Raw genomic sequence first — 23257 nt, forward strand, 5'->3', positions numbered from 1 at the left:
CCAGCCACTCTTCCCAGCCCAGCACAGCCACAGTTCTGCAGCGAGGTTAAGTGATATATCTTAATACAGTGGAATAATAAGATAAATGGGATACTCATTATCAGATGCCAATAACATGAACATGCACTGAATTTGAATGTACATCCTTTCCCATTGTCATAGCCCCGGGAGAAATTACAGGTCAAAGTTAAATTCTGTATCATATGCAAGTCCAAAGGAATTTAAGTCTGAAAACAAATCCTATGACCTGATGAACTCAGAAGCCACTCCCTGTGGGTTTGTTGATTGGCTAACTTGTTTGTTTCTTTCTTTCACTGGGGATTGGACTTAGGGACTATTTTCTGTTGAGCTACATACCCAGCACTTAAAAAAAAAAATCTTTTATTCTGAAACAGGGTCTTGCTAAGTTGCTGAGGGTCTCACTAACTTGCTGAGGCTGACCTTGAACTTGCAATCCTCCTGCCTCAGCCTCCTGAGTCATGCTCCACTGCCCCTGGCCCTCCCTGGTTTCTTAATTTGGCTTCTCTTGGCAGAGGGATGTTCATGCCTGGTTAAGTCTGGCTTCACTCAGCAGCTTTGTCTGAGCTGTGTCACACAAGTGTCCTTGCAGGTCCTTTGGGGCCTCATACACTGCAGTATCCCTTCATAGGCTCCTTTGTGCCTCCATTAGAAGACCAGGCAGCCTTCAGCCTCCTACAAAGATACCTGAGGCACAATGATGCCAGGCCCAGTCAAACCTAGAGATGCCTAAGCAAAGCCTGATGGTCAGAGAAAACTCTGCCTTGAATCTCCATTTATGCAAAAAGTACTACCTTGATGGTCCTGAATCCATGACCTCAGAACTTAAGCTCAGCTGGGAACTTGATCTCCTAGCTGAATGTGAATTTTGGTCTTAGGTGTTTCCCATCCAATTATTTGTTTCTGTCACTGCCCCTTGTTTTTAGCTCTTAGGTTTGGGATTAAGGTTGGCTTCTTAGTGACAGGTACCCTTGCTCTCCTGTGATTAGGCATTTTTGGTCTCGGACAAAGGGCCTGTCCCTTCTCCCAGTACCTTGAAGTTCCAGACCTGAGATACTTGCTGCCCTGAGGTGGTGTCTTCTTCAAATGGTTGAACCTCTGTGGAGCCAAGCAGAGTACCTCAAGATGAGGAGACCATGTAACAGACTGATTGGTGTAGTGTATTCTTGGTTATCAAAAACACTCATGTAGTTCTGGGATTTTGAATTGGTGAATATTCATAATGTGTGGAAAAGCATGATACACACTATGATCTCGATCACACAAAATGGAATGCTGCATATGTGAATGCATGACCTGGAGGGACATAGCCATCTAAGCTGCCTGCAACTGGATGACTTTGTTCTTTCTTTGTGTTTTTATTTTCCTGTAAAGCACATAATAACTTTTAAAAAGTAAAATCTATTTTAAAGGCCTGAAAAAAAAGATGAGAATCCACAAAATTCCAGGGTTGCTCTTCCAGACCCCTCCATGACCCTGTGGAATGGAATTGAGCCTTGGTTCTCCTGCTGCACACATAGTGGTATTCACATTCTGAAAAACTTAACTGTCAGTGTCTAAAGGTCTATAATGTTCCCATTTGCTGACAAATTTGATCTTCCCAGTTATGTCTCGGAGGAAACATCTTTTCTGGAGCCTCTAGTCTCTGCTGAAGGCTGCAGAGCCTTTGCCTCTTCCTTCCAGGCCCCTTGATGCTGGCATCTGCCATTGTGATGGACTCTTTGTCTCAGCATGGCACACTGGCATTTGGCAAATCCTCTAGGAAGACAAGAATGCTGAGGTGCACTCCTGTCTCCGTAGAAGCAGCTCTGCCCTTTAGGGACGAGCTGTCTCAGATACCAGCAACCCAGGGCCACTCCCACATGCTCTGGGGCAATCCTGTGTGTCCAGATCAAATTCCTGCAGCTGAGTGGTGACCCTAGCCTGAATATGGACTTATTTTGAGCTCCCCCCTAGTGCCACTTCTTTGCTTGATTTCTTCATGTCCCCAGTCTGTATACCCAGTGTTGGGGTTTCCAGTAGTAAGCCCTTTTTCCCTGCTCAGGTTCTGGGCACATTGAAAGTAGAACAGAGAAGATGCCTGGCTGGTGAGTTGCCTCCTTGGTAGTGAAGAGGTGCTTTTAGGATATGTGTTCAGGTGGACCAACCTGAGTCTTCAAGTTCCCTAACAGTCCCCAGAGGTAGGCTGAGCCCCAGCAGGTCATGCCCATGCTCTAGAGAGAATGCAGACTTGATTGCAATCAGGCCAAGAAGCAATAGTGCACTCCTTTAATTCTTCCCATTTTTCTTCAGTAGTATGCTTGTTTTGATATAGTTTTCTGTGCTGTGCCCCACTTGCCCAAATGCAACCAGGGACAATGGTAGGTGTGATGATAATAGTGACTGAGACTGCATGTTTATGGTATTCTCTCATTCATCCTCGTAATTGCCCCAGGGTGACTGTCCTGCTGTTGTCCTGGAACAAACTAAACCATGGAGAGGCATTGTGGGTCTTTTTGGTGAGTGGGGAAAACCAGTCTGGCATTGACCAAAGGGGCATGGACACCACCAGCCTTTGCAGGTAAATGGTGAATCCTGTAGCAAACTGCCGACTTCCAGTTGGGTTTCTAGGGGTATGCTTAGACAGCTGTTGTTGGAGAACAGTCTGTGGCTGCTGGGACCCCAGCTGGGAGTCTTCCTGCCTGAAACATGTGTTTGACATGTGATTATCCTGAAGCCCTGGGTGGAACTCTGAGGCTTATATTTAAGAACAACCTGATTATGTCATTGAAGGAGCCCAGATGTAGTTTTGTAGCTATGTTTTTGTCTTTTATTTAAAAAATTATATTTATTTTCTCTGGTCAGTGTAATTTTTCTTGGGGACTTCACCCTTTGATCTGGACTGGAAAAAAGTTACCAGTTTAAGACCTCTTAAAACATGTCTTTGGATTTATTGTGTGTACGAATGGAAATTCAGATAATAGTTCTCTAGTTAACTGAAGAAAAACAGGAAAAGAAAATAAATTTCTTGCTACTTGGAATGATAAACACCGTGAAGCATTGCTGTATATCCTGGCAACAGAAATTCAAGGTCGGAAATAATTCCTTTCCTCCTGAGTCTGCCTTCAGCCTCCCTGAGGAGTGCAGCCGCTGAAATTTGCTACTAATTGTAGCCATAATTTTAGCATGCAATTAAACACATGATTTCCTTCCCAGCTGATGTCTTTTTAGCTAGTCTGACATAGGTAAAACAAAAGCTTTGCTAGTTTGAATGGCCACTTTAATCTGATAGGAGATCATGAAAAGTCAGTAGTATTTGGGCACCTTTGACTCCCTGGAAGGGACTAGAGTAATCTTGCCTATAAAAATGGTAACAGCTTCTAGTACAATTTCCAGTACCACTTACTTACTGTGGGCCCAAGAAAACCAAGAGTGGGTGTACTTACTTTGCTAAGTTCCTCTGAGATTAAGGATCATTAGAGGGAGGAAACTGGCTGAGGAAGAATCTATAGTGAAAACTGTGGGTTTGTAGTGGGAACAAGCTTGCAGAGGTCACTCAGTTTGGGGTGGGTTCTGGTGTCTGCAGAACCCCAGGGCATGAGGCCTGCCTGAGCCCAGCAGGCCTGAGAGCAGAGTGGCCCTCCATGGTTACTAGATCGAGTGCTAAGATGATCCCCCAAGAGTGGTCAGGCCAGTTTACCCTCCGGCTGTATTACATGCTGTTGCCCCCATTCTATCTCTCCCTTTGTGTTACCAGACCTTTCTTTCTTGCCAAGTCTTTTGGGATGAGGGGATATTTTTGCTGCTTAAACTTGCCTTTCCCTCATTCCTTAGGTGGCCAGCCATCTTGTGCTGTGTTGACTGGCCGATCCTACTGCTCAGGTTTCAGATTCCATTGATATAGGTGTGCTCTAAAGACGGGGTAACTGGGGTCTCCATCTCTATAACTATTTGAATTGTTCTTTCAGATGGCAAGTTTGGTGCCTATATGCAGGTACACATTCAGAATGATGGGCCTGTAACCATAGAACTGGAATCCCCTGCTCCTGGTGCTGCTACCTCGGACCCAAAGCAGGTAAGCCTGAAGTTGGAGACCCAGGTTAGTCTCCTGAATACCAGGAACATGTCTTAGCTTTGATTTAGTCTTGGGAGCAGTCCTCAGTCTAAGTTGGAGGAAGCATTTCATCACTGTAACCTTGTATTTATTTTAATACCTCTTTTCCCAAGAATTCATGTTTGCAATATTAACTTCTGAGTATGCGGTAGGCTGGGACAATACAGAGAAAATGTCCTTTATAGAGCTTAGCTCTTCTGGGCTTCTGTTCTTGGACCACGTGCCATGATGTCTATCTGCCACTGGGTGGCAGCAGAGCCTCAGCTCTGGCAGGTTCACCCATTCCAAATGGTTATCTGGAGTGGATTCTGTACCAGGTATGGGTAGATGTGCCACCCAAGGTTCTTTGTAAATCCTTCTAAAGCAATGTCTGACCCAGATTTCAGGAAAATCATAGTTAATATAGAGAAAGTAAATGTGAGATAATCCTTGCAACCTATGTGGTTTCATTGTGCTCAACACACTTTCAAAAGCTTTAATTAATGTACCCACTTGATAGAGACATGTGACTCTTATGGGCAGAGAAGTAGGAACTAAAAGAATGTTCCTGTTCTTCCCTCCCAGCTTTCCCTCCCTTACCAGGATGCTGTGTAATGATGCAGTCATGTGGGAGAAGCATGGTAGAAATCTGTGGCTCTATGACTGGTATAAAACCATATTTTTAAGGGAACTAGAAACTTTCATTTTGTTACTAACTCTTTGTATTGATAGAGAGATAGGAACATGTCTGATGCAGTAGCGCTAGACTTCCAAGGTGGTAACCAAGGGTTGTGGAATTACTAACAGCATTTAAAAAATCACAAATGAAAAATCCACATGAATTTGAGACTTGCAGAAAAGTTGAAAAATCGGCTCCATATATTCTTTACCCAGCTTCCCTTAGTTTTAATGTCTTACATAAACATAGTACCATGATAGACATTGAAATTAACATTGATTCAAAACTGTTAACTCTATTACAAACTTTTGAATTTCACTATCTTTAACTGTCTTTTTTCTGTTCTAGAATACTGCAAAATTCCATGTGCATTTAATTGTCATTTCTTCTTTGCTTTTTCCCATCTTTGACTGTTGCTTGGCCTCTCTTTGTGTTTCATAACTTTGACACTTTTCAAGAGTGCTGATCTGTTATTTTGTAGAATATGTCTCCATTTGGGTTTTCTGTGATTACACTGAGGTTGTACATTTTGGCAGGAATATCAAATAGCTTAAAAGTGATCTCGTCATGTCCTTAATGCATCAGTCATATCAGGAGGTACATGCTGCGAATGAACTACTGCTGAGTGTTCGGTCTCGCAATTATACACGAAGACTCTGGGTCCTAAAATTGACAATTTGTTTATTGGGAGTATCCTGGGGAGCCTGCAAAGCTGCAGACTGCTTTGTTCTTGCACAGCACATCTTTTATAGGGCATGTGAGGTTAAATCTTAACTAAGGCATAACATATTGAAAACAATGAACTTGTTTGCTAGTATTAAGAAAACATTTTTCCCAGTGACAAAACAGGCTATGTTCTCATAAAATACCAGGAAACACACCTAAAGTGTGTAGCAGGTAGTACAGTTGGGTCCTTATTTTTCTCCTTAATCAGGATCATCATACCCCACAAGAATTAGCTTAGCATGAGGAGTTCTTGCTGTCTTGCTGCGTTCAGCATTCCAGCCTCCTTGGTTCAGCTACTAAACAGGAACTCCATGTTCAGATTCTTCAGGGTGCACTCTCCATGACTTCAGGAGATCAGGCCCCAACAGTACATGATGTTGATTTGTTTTATTATTGGTGATGTTAACCTTAATACCTGGTTAAGGTGGAGTCTACCAGATTTCTCCACCCTACATGAACTTTGACCTCCTCCACCTTGTCTGTACTCTTACTCCTCATGGCAGATAACTCTTTCTGCTTTTCAGAAAAAGAAGCTAGTGGGTGGCATTGACCCTGCTTCTCTGTCACCTCCTCCCCCTATGGTAGCAGAGCTTCCCTTCCTGATCTGAGGCCAGCCTCTCCCCCTGGGCCAGGAAATGCACCATAATTGCATATTTTTTGAGACCTAGTGCAAAATGAAAGCGAGTCCTTTTGTTCAAAAGTTACCAAGAACCTTAAGATGGTTTCCTTTGTACTATTTGATCCTCAAGTAGCAACCTTTTTTTCTTCTCCTTCATATTGATATTCTTTGGGAACTTAGAGATTCTTTAATTAGGGATTCTAAGCTATGTGGCATTTATGAGAAAAAGGCAACATGACCGAAGAAAAATAAAAGAATTTAAAGATGGTGATAGCAGAGTTTTAAACCAAGGACTCTGTGCATAGTGGGCCCTGTGTGACTGCAAGTGGTGCAGCCTGTGGAGCCAGACTGGCCTGGACTTGGAGCCCGCCCCTCTACCTTCAGCAGGGTTGCACATGCCCTCTGTCATCTCTCAGGCAACTCAGTCTATTTTTCTTACTCATCCATCTTATTCCCATTGGCCTTTTTCCCCCCCCTCTCCAGTGCTGGGCTGGAATTGAGGGACTTGCATAAACTAGGCAAGTATTCTCCTAATGAACTACATTCCTGGCTCTTTTTAGTTTTGAGACAGAGTCTTTCTAAGATGCCTAGACTGGTCTTGAACTTGTGATCCTCCTGTCTCAGCTTTCTGAATAGCTGACAGTACAGGTGTGCATCACTATGCCTGGCTCTAGAAAAATTTTAATAAGTCAAACATTGTTTTTCATTATAAATATTTTTCTGGAAATGGTAGAGTTATCCATTAAACTTTTTGGATCATCAACTTTCTTTAAATGATAACTCATTTTCTTGTTTAGGTTGGAGATGCTGTTATCTTGGAGAATAAGTTTGGAGATGTAGTATAAAATATGAGAACTGTAGTCAATATCATATTGTATACTGGAAATTTGTTTATGAGAATAGATTTTAGGCATTCTCAACACACAAGAAAAAAGGTACCTATGCAAAATGATGAATAGGTAATTTATTTAACCATACTTTACTATGTATATCAAAGCATCATGTTGTACATCTGAGGTATATATAATAAAAAACCAAACAACCCTAAAAATAAAAAACAAGCCCAAATGGGAAAAATTTTAAAAATCTTCTAACAAACTGTGTTGACTTATTATGTTAAAAAAAGATTTTAGGTGCTTCTCAATCCTAATTCAAATGCCTGAATTATCCAATTTCAATTATTTGTATACATTTCTTGACCCTAGAAATTTGCACAGGTCTGTCCTCCACCTCTCCAGAAGGTGGCAGCAAGCAGGCACAGAAGGGACCTTGGTGACTGGTGCTGGCCTCTGCCTATGGCCTCTTTCTCCTTTCCCTTTCAAATAGAAGGGCTTCCTTTTACAGGAAATAGCTATTTGGCTTGCTTTTGTGTTGATAGGAAGAGCATGGCTAAATTCATTTTACTGATACATAAATATGTGTTTCTATCAACCAAGCTTTTAATTCTAAGTGTTTTATTTCCCTATTATATTATGAACAGCTACAATTACATTACAGAAAAATGGTTCTTTTGGCAAGTTTCTACATTACAGAAAAATGGTTCTTTTGGCCAGATGTTTTTCAATATAGGCTTTTTAAACCATCTGCACAAATGAACAATATATAGATGTATGTTTGTCTTTGTGTGCCTGTGTGGTTGTGTCTTTGTGTATATATGCATCAAGTGTCTTTCTGGGAAATGATGGGTATGCTGGGTACCATGAGAAAGGGGAAAAAAAAAAAAGTGCTGCCACCAAGTTCTTGTTCTTGGGGATAGATGTAGGGCACTGTAAGCCTGAAAGTCCAGTAATGGTGAAAGGCATATCGACGTAAGACAACTTGGGGAACGTCACAGTGCCATGCAGTTCAGGCTTTTCCTTTACATGCTTTTAGATGAAAATTTAAGTTCCTTTCTATCATTTACCAAGGCCCTAGTTAACCAGGCATCTGTGGCTGTCCTGTCTGTTCTCTGACATCTTTCACTCCATCTTCTGCACCTGCTCTTGCCTCCTCTCCAGTCTGAGAACTGGAGTCTTTCCTTTTTCTGGCTCTTGTCTCAGTTCTAGTGTCTCCTCCTCAGAGGAGGAGATTCTCTGACCCTCTCAGTCCCAAGGATGCTTCCCCAGTCACTGTCGTGTTGCCTTGGTAGTTTATTTCACAGACTTGGCACCATCTGTTATCATCTTTCTACCTTGCTTCTCACTGGTCCACACCACTCCTAAAACTTGGGCTCCCTGTGTCTTGTTGACTGCCATACCCTGGGAAGTGTTCCTGGGAGAGTGGTGTGTGATGAGGCATGGTGCCTTGCAGGTCACGGGTTGTGCTGAGAGTGTCCTGAGTTCTAAAAAGGCCGATGCCACTGCTGTTGTGCTGAGCTGGGAAGGCCTCCAGGGGACTGAAGCTTTTAGCTGACCTTTAGGATGAAGAGAAGAGAGGGGTTTTCAGTTATTGTTCTCAAACTTGTATTTCAGACAGGGGCAGATTCTTATTTCGAAGAGTCTCAGAGCTTTGCCAATGAGTGATGCAGCTGTCTATCGCTGGTGAAGGGGCTAGTAAATGTGGTTTGCCTGCCTTAACCAGATCTCTGCTTGCTTCTGGAACTGGCCACTGTAGTGTGTTCTTGTTTTCTATGACTACATCAGCAGCATGTCTGTTGCATTTTTAGGCTGCTGTGTGGGTCCCATGATATGTTGTGACAGTGAGAAAGAGTTGGAAGAAGATCATTATGTTCCTGCTCTGAAGGACATATTTCCAAAAGGAACGTGTAGAAGTAGTAGCAGAACTACCAGACAGACGCTCTTTTCCCTGTTGAATTTTTGTGGAAGGACACCATTCTGGAAGGAACATCCTGATTATTACCTAGTGTGTGATTGCCCGTGTGAGTAGGTGGGTAGATACTAGGAGATTTAACACTCTAGACCATTCCTATTATTAACTTATTCTTGCTCTTTTTTAATCTTAAGTGACCTTGCCCTGCATGGGAGCTCTTTTCTTGGACTTCACGTGGTTGTGGTTGCATGTGTGTGAAAGTGGGTGGGGGTTTCTCCTAGTGAGGAGGGGTGTTTAGTAATTGGGTAGGCCTAGGGCCCACCTACTTGATTGTGTTGCCATTAATTATTTATGTTTCCCATTTATTGACTGAAATTGAAGCCCTAACAATATGGAAACGCTGAAAAGTGCTGAAAAAATGAACTTTCAAGAACACATCTTTGAGTTAACTCACATGTTTATTGGCAAATCACTGGGATGAGTTGACGAGTGAAAAACTGTGCCTTTGATTTTGTGAAGCTTCTAATTTTACACTTTTCTGAATATCACCACTGTTTTTCCTATAATTTTCTCTGTATGCTTGTCTTATCAGCAAGCATCCGTCCCTGTACCCTGGACCCTGTGTGCAAATTAGAGCCATTCATAGCTCCCCTCAAACTGTAGTGTCTGAGGGAGATGCACGGTGCAGAGCAGGGAATGGGGAAAGAGTGCCATTCAGTTTCATTTGTTTGTACTAATGGTGACAGAGGCAGTCTTCTCAGTAATATGTGCTGTGTAGTCCAGGAGATGACACCGAGGACAGGTAAGGACACAGGTGACTTGTGCAGGGATGCCCCATCACAGTTGCCCAGATGTGCTTTCCGCGGCTGCGTGTTTCAGTTTGAGGGACAGATCTAATGAATTGTGCTGAGTATTAGGAACAATTATGTTGATGCCAGTTTGCGTCTTGTCATAGGCATTTGTTTAAATGTATGTATGTATTCCCTTTTTTACTTTTTTTTTTTTTTGACATTCAAACCCTAGATTCTAGTTCCCTAATTTTGGTTGACTTCAGCTTCAGTGTTTATGTGGCCCAAACTAGGCTCCAGTAGTTGGCTTGCCACAGGAGTGTTTGCAAGTCCAGTTGCCAAAATATACCCAGATTCTATCATTTACTCCAATCATATGGGTTCATTTCTTCACATTAATTTATCAAATAAAAGTGGGAGACATAGTGATAGAGCACTTGTTTAGTGTGTGCAAGGCCCTGGGCTTAATCCCCAGTACTGCAAAACAAAACAAAAGTTGACTAAAAGTCTTGCCTTGTTTTTACTAAAATGTTACTAAAATAAAAAAGTAGGAACCTATCAGTTGTTTCTTCATTATAATTTTTGTTGTTTGGTGTTGGTTGTGGTGTCAAAGTGGGTATGCTGGTGATACTGATTTTGGGGACTGGGCCTGCTATATGGAAGGCCTCCACCAGGACTAGGTGGACACCTGGCTAGACCTCTTACCTGTGTGGAATCACACCTGCTTTCTGATCCATTCAGTCTGAATGTCTGCTTTCCTTTGAGTTGTGAAATCAGCACCATACTCCTGGGAGTGGTGTGGGCATAGGGGGTGAGTGGCTTCCTGGCCTCCCTCATCCCTGTCCACTGCCACCAATAGTCAGAATCTGTACCCTGCCTTGTAAGTGCTTGCGGGGAATGCTTGCCCCATGCATGAATATCTGGTAGAAAAGGGCAGGAACCTGGTACACATTTCCAAACAGGCTGGCTTCTTCCTAGTTGGAGATCACCCAGGAATCATTTTTATTTTAGTCTTTCATTTCCATATAGACAGGTATCCTGTCAGTCCACTGTAGACTTAAAAAGAAACTTTTCCAGGACATATATGTATGTGTTTCTCTGCTTGTGGACCCACAGTTTGATCAATCAATTGACCTTCATCTTACCTTCTTACAATCCATAGCATGTACTAGTGAAATTGCAAAAATTGACAAGAGTTTGTTCCTTGCTATGGGAATTTGTCTCAATTTGGAACTGTGATCTGCTCTTCTTCTGTCTTTGACATATAAAACATTTCTAATTTCACCAGAACAAAACAGATGTTTCAGGAACTAATGGGTACAAGGCACTTAAAGTTTAAATGGGCACTTAAAGTTTAAGGGCTTTATTTGTTTCTTCCTATATACGTGTTTTTGGAAGATTCTTATTTTAATTTCCTAACTTCATTTGTGAGTATGTTTTTTTAAAAAATCAAGCGCCTTACCTTACTGACTTGACTTGCCAAAGATTAACAGCATCCTTCTTATTCTCAAGGGAGAGGGGTAAAGTTTATACTTCTTTGGGATTTCTACATTGAGAACAGCAATAATTTAATTACAGACACTCAAGATTTTAATTATGAATTCTTAACTTTTTAGGTAATTTGTCAGGAGCTTCACAGTCCTTAGGTAATTATAGAAAAGTGTTCTGCCATTCAGTGGTGTTTTGTAGAAAACCTTATTCAAATATCTGTATTAGTAATGGAGAGAGAAAAATGATCTGGAAGTGATAGAAATAAAAAAAAAATGGCAGTTCTTGCTATAATTGTTTTAAAGGTCTGTCCAATAGATAAAACACTTTGACTATATAGAGGCATTTACCAAAATTCTAGGATTTGGCTGTAGTCTAATGACTGAAAAGGCATTTATCTTTTTAAATCTATTTATAACATTTAAGAGGATGTTAGGATGGGTAAGTGGGGTGCTAATTGGATCAAGTGGGCTTTTAGGGGCTCAGGAACTGCCCTGAGCTCATCCTGTATGTTTGTGTGTGGTGTGTGTGTGTGTGTGTGTGTGTGTGTGTGTGTGAGAGAGAGAGAGAGAGAGAGAGAGAGAGAGAGAAAGCTCCTTTTTTTGTCGTGTTTGTCAAAGGCCCCACTAAGTGCAGATGCTGGTGAACTGGGTTCTGCTGTGTGCTGGGATTACATATTCTCTCTCCACCAGAGTCACTAGAGGCTGTAGTACTCCTCAAGGGGTGGACTGAGACCTCTAGCATCTAACCACCCAAGGTGCTTGTTAACATGTGGACTCCGAGGCCCACCCAGGTTTCCTGAACCAGAGTTCTCAGCATATCTGGATGTGGAGTGCAGAAGAGTAGCAGGTTTGTGTTTCTAACCAGGTCTTTGTGTGCTCTGTTAAACACAGTGAATTTTGAGAACTGCTGGACCAGAGGACATCTGATGTTGCCATTTTTATCTACTCTAGGCATTCGTTTCTTCTGGACCACCCTCCCCTTCCCATCGCCATATGTCTAAAAATACTTTGCAACCTGTGTTACTGCAGCTGCCAGGAAGCAAGATGGCTGGGCTTCATTATTGAGGTCACATATAAGCTGTTCTCATTTGCCAGCACCCCCTCAGTCTCCTAACTGCTCCCCTCCTCAATACATGCAGTGATGAAAATGTCCCCAGAGCATGGTGCCTTCTCGACACAATTACAGATGTGTCAGGGAAAAACCGACAGAGCAGCAGCAGCTCAATACATTAGTGAATGATGCCTGGCCGCTCTGCTGAGTGACACTGAGGCATATATCAGTGAAACTTGTTTCTTAAGAGCCCAACATGTGGATTGCTCATGGCCAGGCTAATTGTAGTGGTGGAGCCTCTTAAGACTTTTAGTTGAAAAGTAATTTATAGTTCTCTTGACTTTTTGGATACTGGGCATGGAATGCCTCACTCATGCTGATGTATTAATCAGATGACAATAAAAAGCCAAGGATGATGAATGTCTTAGCATGCAAATTGCAATTTAATGAAATGCATGAATATTGAGGCTCCCATGGGCAGTTGGCTGATCATTTATATTTGAACCCACATGGGACATTGTTAAAGGTTCATTTTGTATGGTGTATTATTACTATGAAGTTCATGGTAAAAGCTTCCCATAATAAATTTGTAGACTAGTTTCCTGAAGATTATTTATTGTTTCTTGAATAAGCTTCATGATTTTTTTCTCCTTGGTGTTTCTGTGTATCCACCTGAAATGAGCTCCTTCCCTGTCTCTGTCTGTTGACATCTTCCCTGCCTTTTAACAGCATTTCACTCACAGTGTTTACCTACTCAGTGTCCATCCAGGTGTAACCTCCTGGCTCTTGAGTCCTCACTGCAGGTCTGTGTCTAGTGATAGGGCTCTTTAGAAGCCCATGCTCATTCACCTGCTAGTTTATTTGTTTATTCATGTACTTATCCATCCACCCCATGTCCAACAAGCTGTCTGCTCATCCCTCCATCCACTTAGTTACCCACCACCTACACATCCTTCATCCAGCAGATCCTATAGAGTGCTTGCTCAGTGCTGGCCCTGCGTGTAGGTCTAGCACTGAACCAAAGACTTGCTCTCATGCAGCTTATACTACTTCAGGTACTGGCACTGGGAAGGGAGCCAGTGACATGCAGACTTGAGGAAGAATGTGTTCCAGCAAATGCAGAATTCTGCGTGGCCTGTGGAAGACCACAAGCCTTTAATTTGTTTCCATATAGACAGTCATATTGTCAGTCCACTTGCAGACTTAGAAAGAAGTCTTTCTTTCTAGGGTGTGTGTGTGCTTGTGTTTGTGTGTGTGTGTGTGTAGTGACAGGAAATGAGGCCAGAACTGTGACCTGGACCTGTTGGAGCGAGACTTCAGAGACCAGGCAGGGTAAGGAGTTTTCTGTTGCGGCTGGTCTGGAGAGTTATTAGAATAATGAGAACTCTGATGTGTGTCTGCAGAGATGGCTGAGACTGGATTGTAGTGTAGGTTCAGGAAGGGTGGGATATGTGGCCCCAAGATGGGTGGCAGGGAGAGCATTGAGGGCCTCTTGCAGCAGGTGGGTGAGCAAGTGGAGAGATTCTGGGTATACCTTGGAGGCTCTTAATCTCTCTGGTGTTCTGTCTCTCACAATGGCGCAATTCCATAAATGACTCATGTTTGATTTCTGTCATTCTGTGGCTTGAGCATCAGGGCAGAATGTGAAGTCTAACCTCCCACAGTTCGCTATAAGAAAGACCCCATTTTGCCTCCACAGCCAGTGTGATGGAGGAATTCCATGGCATGAGTGTCTGTAATGAGATCAGACATCAAACATCAAGGGGTGTGATTTTTATCCCAGGCACAGAACAGGAACCTCTGATGGGGTTTAAAAAAAAAAAGGCAAAAAAGTTTGAGGGACACAGACTTGCTCTGTCATGTTAGCATGAATCCAGATATTTAACTATCACCCACTTTTCCCAAAATAAATGAAAAAAAAATCAAAATGAAATTAAATTAAAAAAAAAAAAAGAAAAATGAAAATGAAGTGAAAAAAAAAAAAAAACCAACCAAACAACAACAACAAAACCCCCTCAACCCAACTTTAATTATAAGAGGATATTGTTAAAAAACTCTACAAACAGCATTTATATTTAATTTGATTTATGTATATACCATTTTAGCTAACATTGTAAGGGAAATTTCTAAATTTAAGTCTTAGGAGCTTGTTAGAGAAAAAAAGACTTATTTTTGGAAAATAAATTCATTCCCTGGTGTTCATTGATCTTGGAAATTATGGGACGTAATTGGCAGAAGGGACACAGACGCTCCAGAGGCAGAGCAGAAGTCCAGGGCTGGGGGAGGTTGTCTTGCTGTGAACTCCCGCATGCTTCCAGCTGGTAGCAGGTCCAGAGTCTTCATGGTACCACTTCCTACCTGACTCCACCATCTTAGATTTTTTGTTGTTGTTGTTAATGTGAAACATAAAAGCATAGCACTTCTGTGGGATTCTTCACATGAAATGTATTCCTTTGACTATTTTCCATAAAATGTGCAGTCAATTTCTTTTTCTATTTTTAATCATGAAAGTGAAGCCCGGGAGCCTCAATTTCTCTGTAATGGAAAGATCTAAGTTTGTGGCCCTGTTTCCATTTTCCAGTCCTCCTTCACAGTCAGGAACGTGATACCCGCATCATATCCCCAGGCAGTGGTTCCATTCAGGAATTGCATTGCTGTTTGACTGCAGAAGGAGGGCAAAGGCTATTATTAACTGTTGGTGTCATAGTTAGGTCACAAAACCTTCAGGGGATAAGCACAATTTCTATAAAATTTTATTTCAAAATCCAGACTAGATCTGGCCTTATGCTCTGTGGATTCTTTTTTTTTTTTGTCCCCCTTCTCCAATTTCATGTTGTTCCTTCACCCCCATCATTTTCCCCAGGGAAGAGTCTCTTATTATTATATTATTATTATTTTTAAAAAATTGCAAGCAAGCATCTATTAACTGGAAAGTACCAATTTAGAAATGTTATTTTTTAATGGTAAGCTTTTATAGTATTCCTGGGTAGAAAGGTATTTTTATAGAAAGTTCTTTTCCTGTCTTTTATTTTTCTCACGAGTCCATAAAATAGCATTTTATATCAATTTTTGTTACACATAATATATAAAATCAGTATTCTTTTAAAAATTTAGAAGTTTAAGATGCACTAAAAATACTTTTGCCTATAATCTGTCATTCTCAGAGGTAGCACATTGATGGGTGCTATCTATTTCCTTCCAGACTTAATAAAAATTTGTTTACCCACCTTTGCACATAGTCATGGAAAATTCGTAGTGTCTCTGGGTATACATTTAAAAAAGATTATTTTGATAAAATATATACCATATAAAATTCACTATTTTAGTCATTGTAAGTATACAGTTCAGTATCATTTTTTTGCCAAAAGCTTGGTTCTTGTCCCCGATGCCATTTCAGTAAGGAGGACACGGTTTTGTGAAAAAGAAAAAAGAAGTTTTATTGCTTTGCTAGCAAAGAAGAAGCACAGGGGACTCTGGTCCCAGAGACTCTGATTCTCCCCATCAGGAGGGACAGGGGGATTTTAAAGGAGCTTTTCAAAGACTACATTCCAGGTGTGCCCTGACTGGGGACCCCAGGACGCCCTGATGGTGTGTTAATAGTCACTTGTTAATTTGGGAGATATTCACTCCTTAGATCCTCTGGCAGATATCTCCTTCCTGTGGAGCACAGATAGCTCAAGGTAATCTTGTTCCCTGCCCCCAGGTTAGGGAGACGGGGAGAGGGAGAAGAGGAAAAGGAAAATATGTCCCTTTTTAAAAAATAAGCCTCATTTATTGATTCCTGCCTTTATTTCTTATGCTTTGAGAGTCATGTTAAGGAAGTCTAGTCCTAAGCCGACATGATAAAGATTTGGACCTACTTTTTCTTCTGTTAGGTACAGGGTCTCTGGTCTAATTCCCTGGTCCTTGATCCATTTTAAGTTGAATTTTGTGCAGGGTGAGAGATAGGGGTTTAGTTTCATTTTGCTGCATATGGATTTCCAGTTTTCCCAGCACCATTTGTTGAAGAGGCTATCTTTTCTCCATTGTATGTTTTTGGCACCTTTTTCTAGTATGAGATAAGTGTACCTATGTGGTTTTGTCTCTGTCCTCTGTTCTGTACCATTGAGCTACCTGCCTCTTTTGGAAACAACAATGTGAAGGGAGAACTTAGAGTGGGAGAAAATCTTTGTCACATGCACCTCAGCTAGAGCACTAATCTCCAGAATTTATAAAAACTTAAAAAACTTTACACCAAGATGACAAATAACTCAGTCAATAAATAGGCTAAGGAAATGAGCAGACACTTCACAGAAGAAGATCTGCAAGCCATCAACAGATATATGAAAAAATGTTCAACTCTAGTAATAAGAGAAATGCAAATCAAAACTACTCTAAGATTCCATCTCACCCCAATTAGAATGTCTGTTATCAAGCATACAAGCAACAATAGGTGTTGGCGAGGATGTGGGGGAAAAGTACACTCCTGCATTGCTGGTGGGGTTGCAAATTGGTGCAGCCACTCTGGAAAGCAGTATGGAGATTCCTTAGAAAACTTGGAATGGAAATTTGACCCATCTATCCCACTCCTAGGCCTATACCCAAAGGTCTTAAAATCAGCATACTACAGTGACGCAGCTATATCAATGTTTATAGCAGCTCAATTCACAATATCCAGATTGTGGAACCAACCTAGATGCCCATCAGTTGATGAATGGATAAAGAAACTGTGGTATATATACACAATGGAATATTATTGAGCCATAAAGAAGAATAACATTATGGCATTTGCAGGTAAATGGATGGAGCTGAAGAGTATCATGCTAAATGAAATAAGCCAATCCCCCAAAAATCAAAGGCCGAATGATATCACTGATAAGTGGAGGATGATACATGATGTGGGGGGAGGGGAGGCAAGAATGGAGGAAGGATGGATTGTATAGAAGAAAATGAGGGGTGGGGAGGGGGAGGGGAAGGAAATATAATAGAATGAGACAAATATCATTACCCTATGAACATGTATGATTATACAAATGGTGTGACTCTACTTTGCATACAACCAGAGAAACGAAAGTTGTACCCCATTTGTGTATAATGAACCTAAATAAATAAAAAAAAGCCTCAGAGCTATATTCAAAAGGTAAAGTGGACCACTGTTAAAATTAGAATATTCATATTGTGCAACCATTACCCCATCCTTCTACAGAACTCTTTTTATATTGCAAAACTCAAACTGTAGCCATCATTAAACAGTACTTTTCCTTTTTCTCTTCCCTCCAGTCCCTAGAAATCATCATTTCTTTTTGAATTTGACTGCTCTGACTGTCACATGAATGAAATCATATAGTATTTGCCTTTTTGTGACTAGCTTTTTTCATTTAACATAATGTTTTCAAGGTTCATCCACCATCAGACATTATCTTCATTGCAGGTGTCAGTTTCCTTCTTTTTAATGGCAGAATAATAGTCCGTTGTATATAATATCATGTGCATTCATTCATTCATTCATCCATGGACTTTTGGATCATTTCTACTTCTTAGTTATTGTGAATAGTGCTCCTATGAACATTGACATATAACTATCTCTTCAAGATTGTTTTGATTCTTTTGAGTATATACCTAGAAATGTAGTTGCTGAATCGGTCTGTGTGTGTGTGTATTTTGTTCTATGTACATAAAATTTAGTTTCTAGGAACTAACATAATATTTTCCACAGTGTCTAGACCATTTTACATTCCCTCAGCAATGCATGGAGTTCTCATTCCTCCACATCCTCCCAACACTCATTATTTTGTTTTATTTTTTTATTCTAGTCTTCATAATACGTGAAGTAGTAGCTCACTGTGGTTCTCGTTTGCATTTTCCTACTGATTAGTTATGTTGAGTATTTTGCATGTTTATTGACCATTTGAATGTTTTGTTTGGAGAAATGTCTGTTCATGCCCTTTGCCTATTTGAATTGAGTTGTAAGTTTTTTTATTGTTGAACTTTAGGAGTTCTTTTTATATACTGTCTGTTAAGTCCTAATCAAATATATGTCATAAATATTTTCTCTCATTCTGTGGGTTGCCTTTTCACTCTGTTAACAGGGTCCTTTGTTGAATTTTTTTTTTTTTTTTTTTTTTTTTGAGTAAAGAGGCAGGGTCTTCCTGTGTTTCCCAGGCTAGCCCAGAACTCCTGGGCTTAAGCAGTCCTCTTGCTTCTGTATCCCAAGTAGCTGGGGTTACAGACACATGTCATCAACCTAACTCACACAATTTAAAAATTTTTATAAAGTTCAACTCATGAGTTTTTATTTTGTTGCCTGTACTTTTGATGTCATGCCCAAGAAATTTTTGCCAAATCCGAAGTCATGCATTTTTCCCCATATGTTTTCTTCTAAGTGTTTTATAGCTTTAGCTCTTATATTTAGGTCTTTGAACCATTTTGAGTTCATTTTCATGTATGACATAAAATTTGTGATGCATTTATACTTACAGACAGGTTGGAAGAAAATTATTGAGAACTTTTTTGATCAGATCATTTGCGAGTAAGTTATTGACCTGAGGCCCCATTACCCCTGAACTCAATAGTGTATTTCCTGCAAACAAGAGCATTTTCTCATAGAACCCCAAAATGTACATCAAAATCAGAAAATTACTATTAATATTTTACTAGCACTAGTCCTCAGACCCCATTCACATTTTTCCAGTTATTCCAGAAAGGTCTTACAGTAAAGGATCCAGTTTAGAATCATGCATTGCATTTGTTGTATATCTTTAGTGTCTTTTATATGAGATCAGTTTTTCAATCTTTCTTTGACTTTCATGAACTTAATGCTTTGGAAGAATACAGGCATTATTTTGAAGACTGTCCTTCAATTTGGGCTTGTCTGATGGTCCCTTAGAGTTAGATTTAGGGTGTGTGTGTGGGTGTGTGCGTGTGTGTGCACACTTGCTTTCATGTGTTCATGAGTGTGCTTGACCTAATGATACCACATCAAATGTTACTATTCTGAAACATGATTCCTCTCCAAGCAATGCCCCTTTTATTTGTTGCATATACAGCTAGTTCATTCCATCCTAACTGCAAGACAGGATTCTCTTATAATAATCTATGGTATTGTTTAGCTGTTCTCCTTTAGAGGATTTATAGAGTTGTTAGCAATTTTCTTGCTGATTAACATTGATACAGAAATTCTCATGTACCTTTCCTCTTGTGGATCTGGATTTTCTAGGCATTGGAAAATTTCTCCTTTGTACTATTTATTATTATTTTTTTAAATTGAAATATTTTAAACATATTAAAAATACAGAGCAATAACACCTATCCTTAGCAAATGGTAATATTGGTTCTGGAATCTTTAAGTTGGTAAAATTGTCATCCCATTTAATAAATGGCTAAATAGGGAGTTTTATTGGAACTTGTTCAAAGTTAGTGTCTCACTGGGTGAGAATTATTGTTAATGATAAAATTGCCTCAAAACTGTGTAACTCTTTCAAGAGAGAGATATTTTGGGAAAACTGGTCAGATATAAAAAACAGAAAATATAAGCCTATCTCCCAGATGTGACCTGTGAATAAAATACCAGGGGCTCAGCCAACTTTTCTTTTAGACTTTTTTCATGTCTTTCTTAATAGATATTAATAAAATGAAACAGGGAGAAATCACCAAAGGTTAAGAAAGAATTGCTCAGAACCTGTGTGGAATTGTTTCCCATCTTGGATGCCTTCCTTGGCTCTGGCATTAGTTGAGATAGGAGGTGCATTCAGGAATTCATTCCAAGTCTAGTTCAGTACTCAGTATAGATAAATCAGTGATAAATCAGTTCTATAATCATGTGTGACATTGGGCAAATCAAGGGAAGGGGAAGGAAAGGCATCAGATCAGAACTCGGTTTACTTCACCAGACCACCGGAAATGGAATTCTCTAAGGATAAATGAATAAATAAATAAATTCAGGACTTGGGAGTGTAGTGTAATGATGGGCAGCATCAGGAATTTTATTGAAGTATCTCATTTTTTTCACCTGAGGGAATGGAAACAAAGGGGGATCCTGTCTCCTAATTCATACACCAACAGGGAGAGATCTGCAGGTGACAGAATTATAGAGTCCTTGAACTCCTTGAAGCTCTCTGTTAGAAGCAAAGGCATGAGACCTGTTATGTCTTCTTATGAGTTCTGAAAAAATGGAATGCACTTAGACACCAGCTTCTATAAGCTTTAGAGATATGGTATTGCTACCTATAGAAATGGAGTCTCTATGTTCCAATATTAGGGGATGTTGCATGATTGAATTTTCTTTCTTTCTTTTGATCACATGGTAATGGCACATATTTATGTGGGGTGCAATATGACATTTTGATACACATGTACAGTGTGCAGTGATCAGATCAGAGTAATTGGTGTAGCTGTCACCTCAAACATTTATCATTTCTTTGTGCTGAGAATATTCAGAATCCTCTTTACTAGCTATTTTGAAATATGCAACTGTTGTCAGTCATAGTTACCCTACTGTTCTATAGAACATAAGAAGTTATTCTTCTTATCCAGCTGCATGCCTGTACCTGTTAACCGTCTGCTCCCCTCTCCCCTTTCTCAGCCACCAGACTCATTGTTTTTATAGTTCTATGAAATCAATTTATTATCTTCCACATGTAGGTGAGAACATGCAGTATTTGTCTTTCTGTGCCTGAATTATTTCACTTAACATAATGCCATTCAGTTTTATCCATTTTGCCACAAATGGTAGGATTTCTTCTTTTTTATGGCTGAATGATATTCCATTGTATATATGAACCATATTTTCTTCATTCATTCATCTGTTCCTGGATGCCGAGGTTGATTTCAGTCTTGGCAATGGTGAATAGTACTGCAATAAACATGTGATTGCAGATGTATCTTCAACACACGATTTTCTTGGCTGCAGTGCTATACCAGCATTTTGTTTTTAATGCTATATAACATCCCTGGGAGAATTCCTCTTGGCTGGTTTATCAATAGTGAAGTACAAAGGAACAATACAAATTTATTACCATTTACACTACCTTTGGATCCTGTTCTGTCTGAAATGGTGGTTGACAGGAATGTGGCTTTTGTTTTTATGTCATGATGCCTGGATCAGAGGTAAGGACAAATAACTTGTGACCTCCAGTGTGAAAACCAACAGCAACAGCAGTAACCACAACCTGGAGTCAGTTTGGGGCTTTGGTGGGTCCCTCTTCTATAGTGTTTGAAGCAGTATATGTTTATGGTCATAAAAATGCTCTGTCAGTATTTGAAACACTATATATTTGTGGTTATAAAAATGACCTGTTGGTATTTTAGCATGTATCAGAATGGAAGTGTTTCAGTCATTGGTTTAGGATTCTGAGTGCAGAATAGAAATTGTTGTTATGGTTTGAATCTGGGATGACCCCGCAAAAGCTCCTGTGTTGAAAGTATGATCTCTGATGCAGCAAGGTTCAGAGGTGGGACTTTTAGGCAGTGATTGGATCGTGAGGGCTATAGCCTTATCAGTGGATTAATCAGTTTGATGGATTGATAACTTGAGAGGATTATTGGATGGTAACTAGGCAGATGGGATGTGGTTGGAGGAAGTAGGCCCCTTGGGACATGGCCTTGGGGACTATATATGTCCCTGGTCCCTTCCTCCCTCTCTGTGTCTCTCTCTGTACTTCCTGACTGCTATGAGCTGAGCAACTTCCTTTCACCAAGCCCCTGTGCCATGATGTTCTGCCTCACATCAGGCCCAGAATGATGGAGTTGGCCGACCATGGACTGAGACCTCTGAAGCCATGAGCCAAAGTAAATGTTTCATCCTCTAAGTTGTTCTCGTCAGGTATTTTGGTCACAGTGATGAAAAGATGACTATCAAAATAGTACATCCCAGGGTATTTTTTTCCTTTATCCTTTCTAATACAGAACATTTGGCATTTGCAGTGGTGCCATCCAGGGAGGGCCTCTATTGCTGTTGTGTATCTTGGAGGCCTGTTAGGTAGGTGTCTACCTCACATTTGTCCCCGAGACCCCGGGAGAGACTGAGACAGCAGAGAGTTCTCTCTGGACAAGGGCAAGGAGCAGGACAGCCCCATTAGACCTTCGCTGTGAACCACGACTTTGTGGTTGTCAAGGCCTGTGGTGAGTTGGCAACTGGCTTTGGTCTGGCATTTGTTCTACAAGAGGCTAAAGTGCCCAATGCACAAGAAAAATGTCAATATGGGCTTGAAAATGAAAGGACTTTTCCTGTGCTACAGATACATGCCTGTGTGTTCAGATCTTGCCTGTGGTCAGCATGTGGGTGTGGAGGGTGAGAGGGTCCCTGGGCTTCTTTTGGTCCTGAGTCTACCATTCATTCCATCTACCTCTTTATTAAAGGTTGGAAGAATATACAAAATGCTTAGTGTAGCTTTTTCCTCTTTATTTTTCTCTTCTGAAGTTCCTTGAGGAGTTTAAAGTAGGAAAAGAGGAGAAGTTCAATGCAGGGCTGAGAGTTGGGTGTCTGGGAATTCTGGATTGACAGCTACTAGCTGGATTGACCATGGCTACCATATAGAATCCCTTGGAATTGGTGTTTTTGTGTATCAGGTTAGAGGGTGTGTTGAGTGGTCCTTTGGGGCCTTCTAGTCTTAGAAACCTGTGGGTCTGTTGTGTTCATAGTTGTTTTTCTTTAGGCCTTTATTCTTGAGAAGAAACCCATAACTCAAAGTGGTTTTGAAATCTCCACTGGGGACTCCTAGGAACTGTGCAAGCATCAGTCTCTGTACCTTGATGAAAATCATATGTCTGAAGAGAAGGGTGTGTATGTTAATGAGCCATATGGCCCCAATTGCATTTCAGACTCATCAACCCTGACCTTCTGAGACAACCACTTATATTTGGCTTTAATTTGAGCTCAGCAGAACAAAGTTAAACCCTGACAATGGGGGAAAAGAATTCCCAATTCCTTTGCTCCTCTAATCAACCAGCTCCAAAGTCTCCAAGGTCAAATATTTCAGAAATAACAAATGCTAATAATAACATTTTCATTTCAAATATATATCTTCCAGAATGCATTGTTGTTTTCATTGGCTTTGAGTAAGAGACTAATTTCTTCTTTTCAGCTTAGT

At 40.6% G+C, this 23257-nt stretch overlaps 1 protein-coding gene across 1 annotated transcript in view; it reads left to right on the forward strand.

The window, feature by feature from the left end:
• The window catches only part of Dtd1 (D-aminoacyl-tRNA deacylase 1), a 205099-nt gene that overhangs the window by 29597 nt on the left and 152245 nt on the right, over positions 1-23257 (forward strand). The window contains exon 4 of the mRNA XM_047540692.1: positions 3966-4072. Coding sequence (XP_047396648.1) covers positions 3966-4072 — 107 coding nt within the window. The remainder of the gene's footprint in view (positions 1-3965; positions 4073-23257) is intronic.

The sequence above is a fragment of the Sciurus carolinensis genome, chromosome 2 (genome assembly GCF_902686445.1).
Source record: "Sciurus carolinensis chromosome 2, mSciCar1.2, whole genome shotgun sequence".
In the NCBI taxonomy this organism is placed as follows: domain Eukaryota; kingdom Metazoa; phylum Chordata; class Mammalia; order Rodentia; family Sciuridae; genus Sciurus; species Sciurus carolinensis.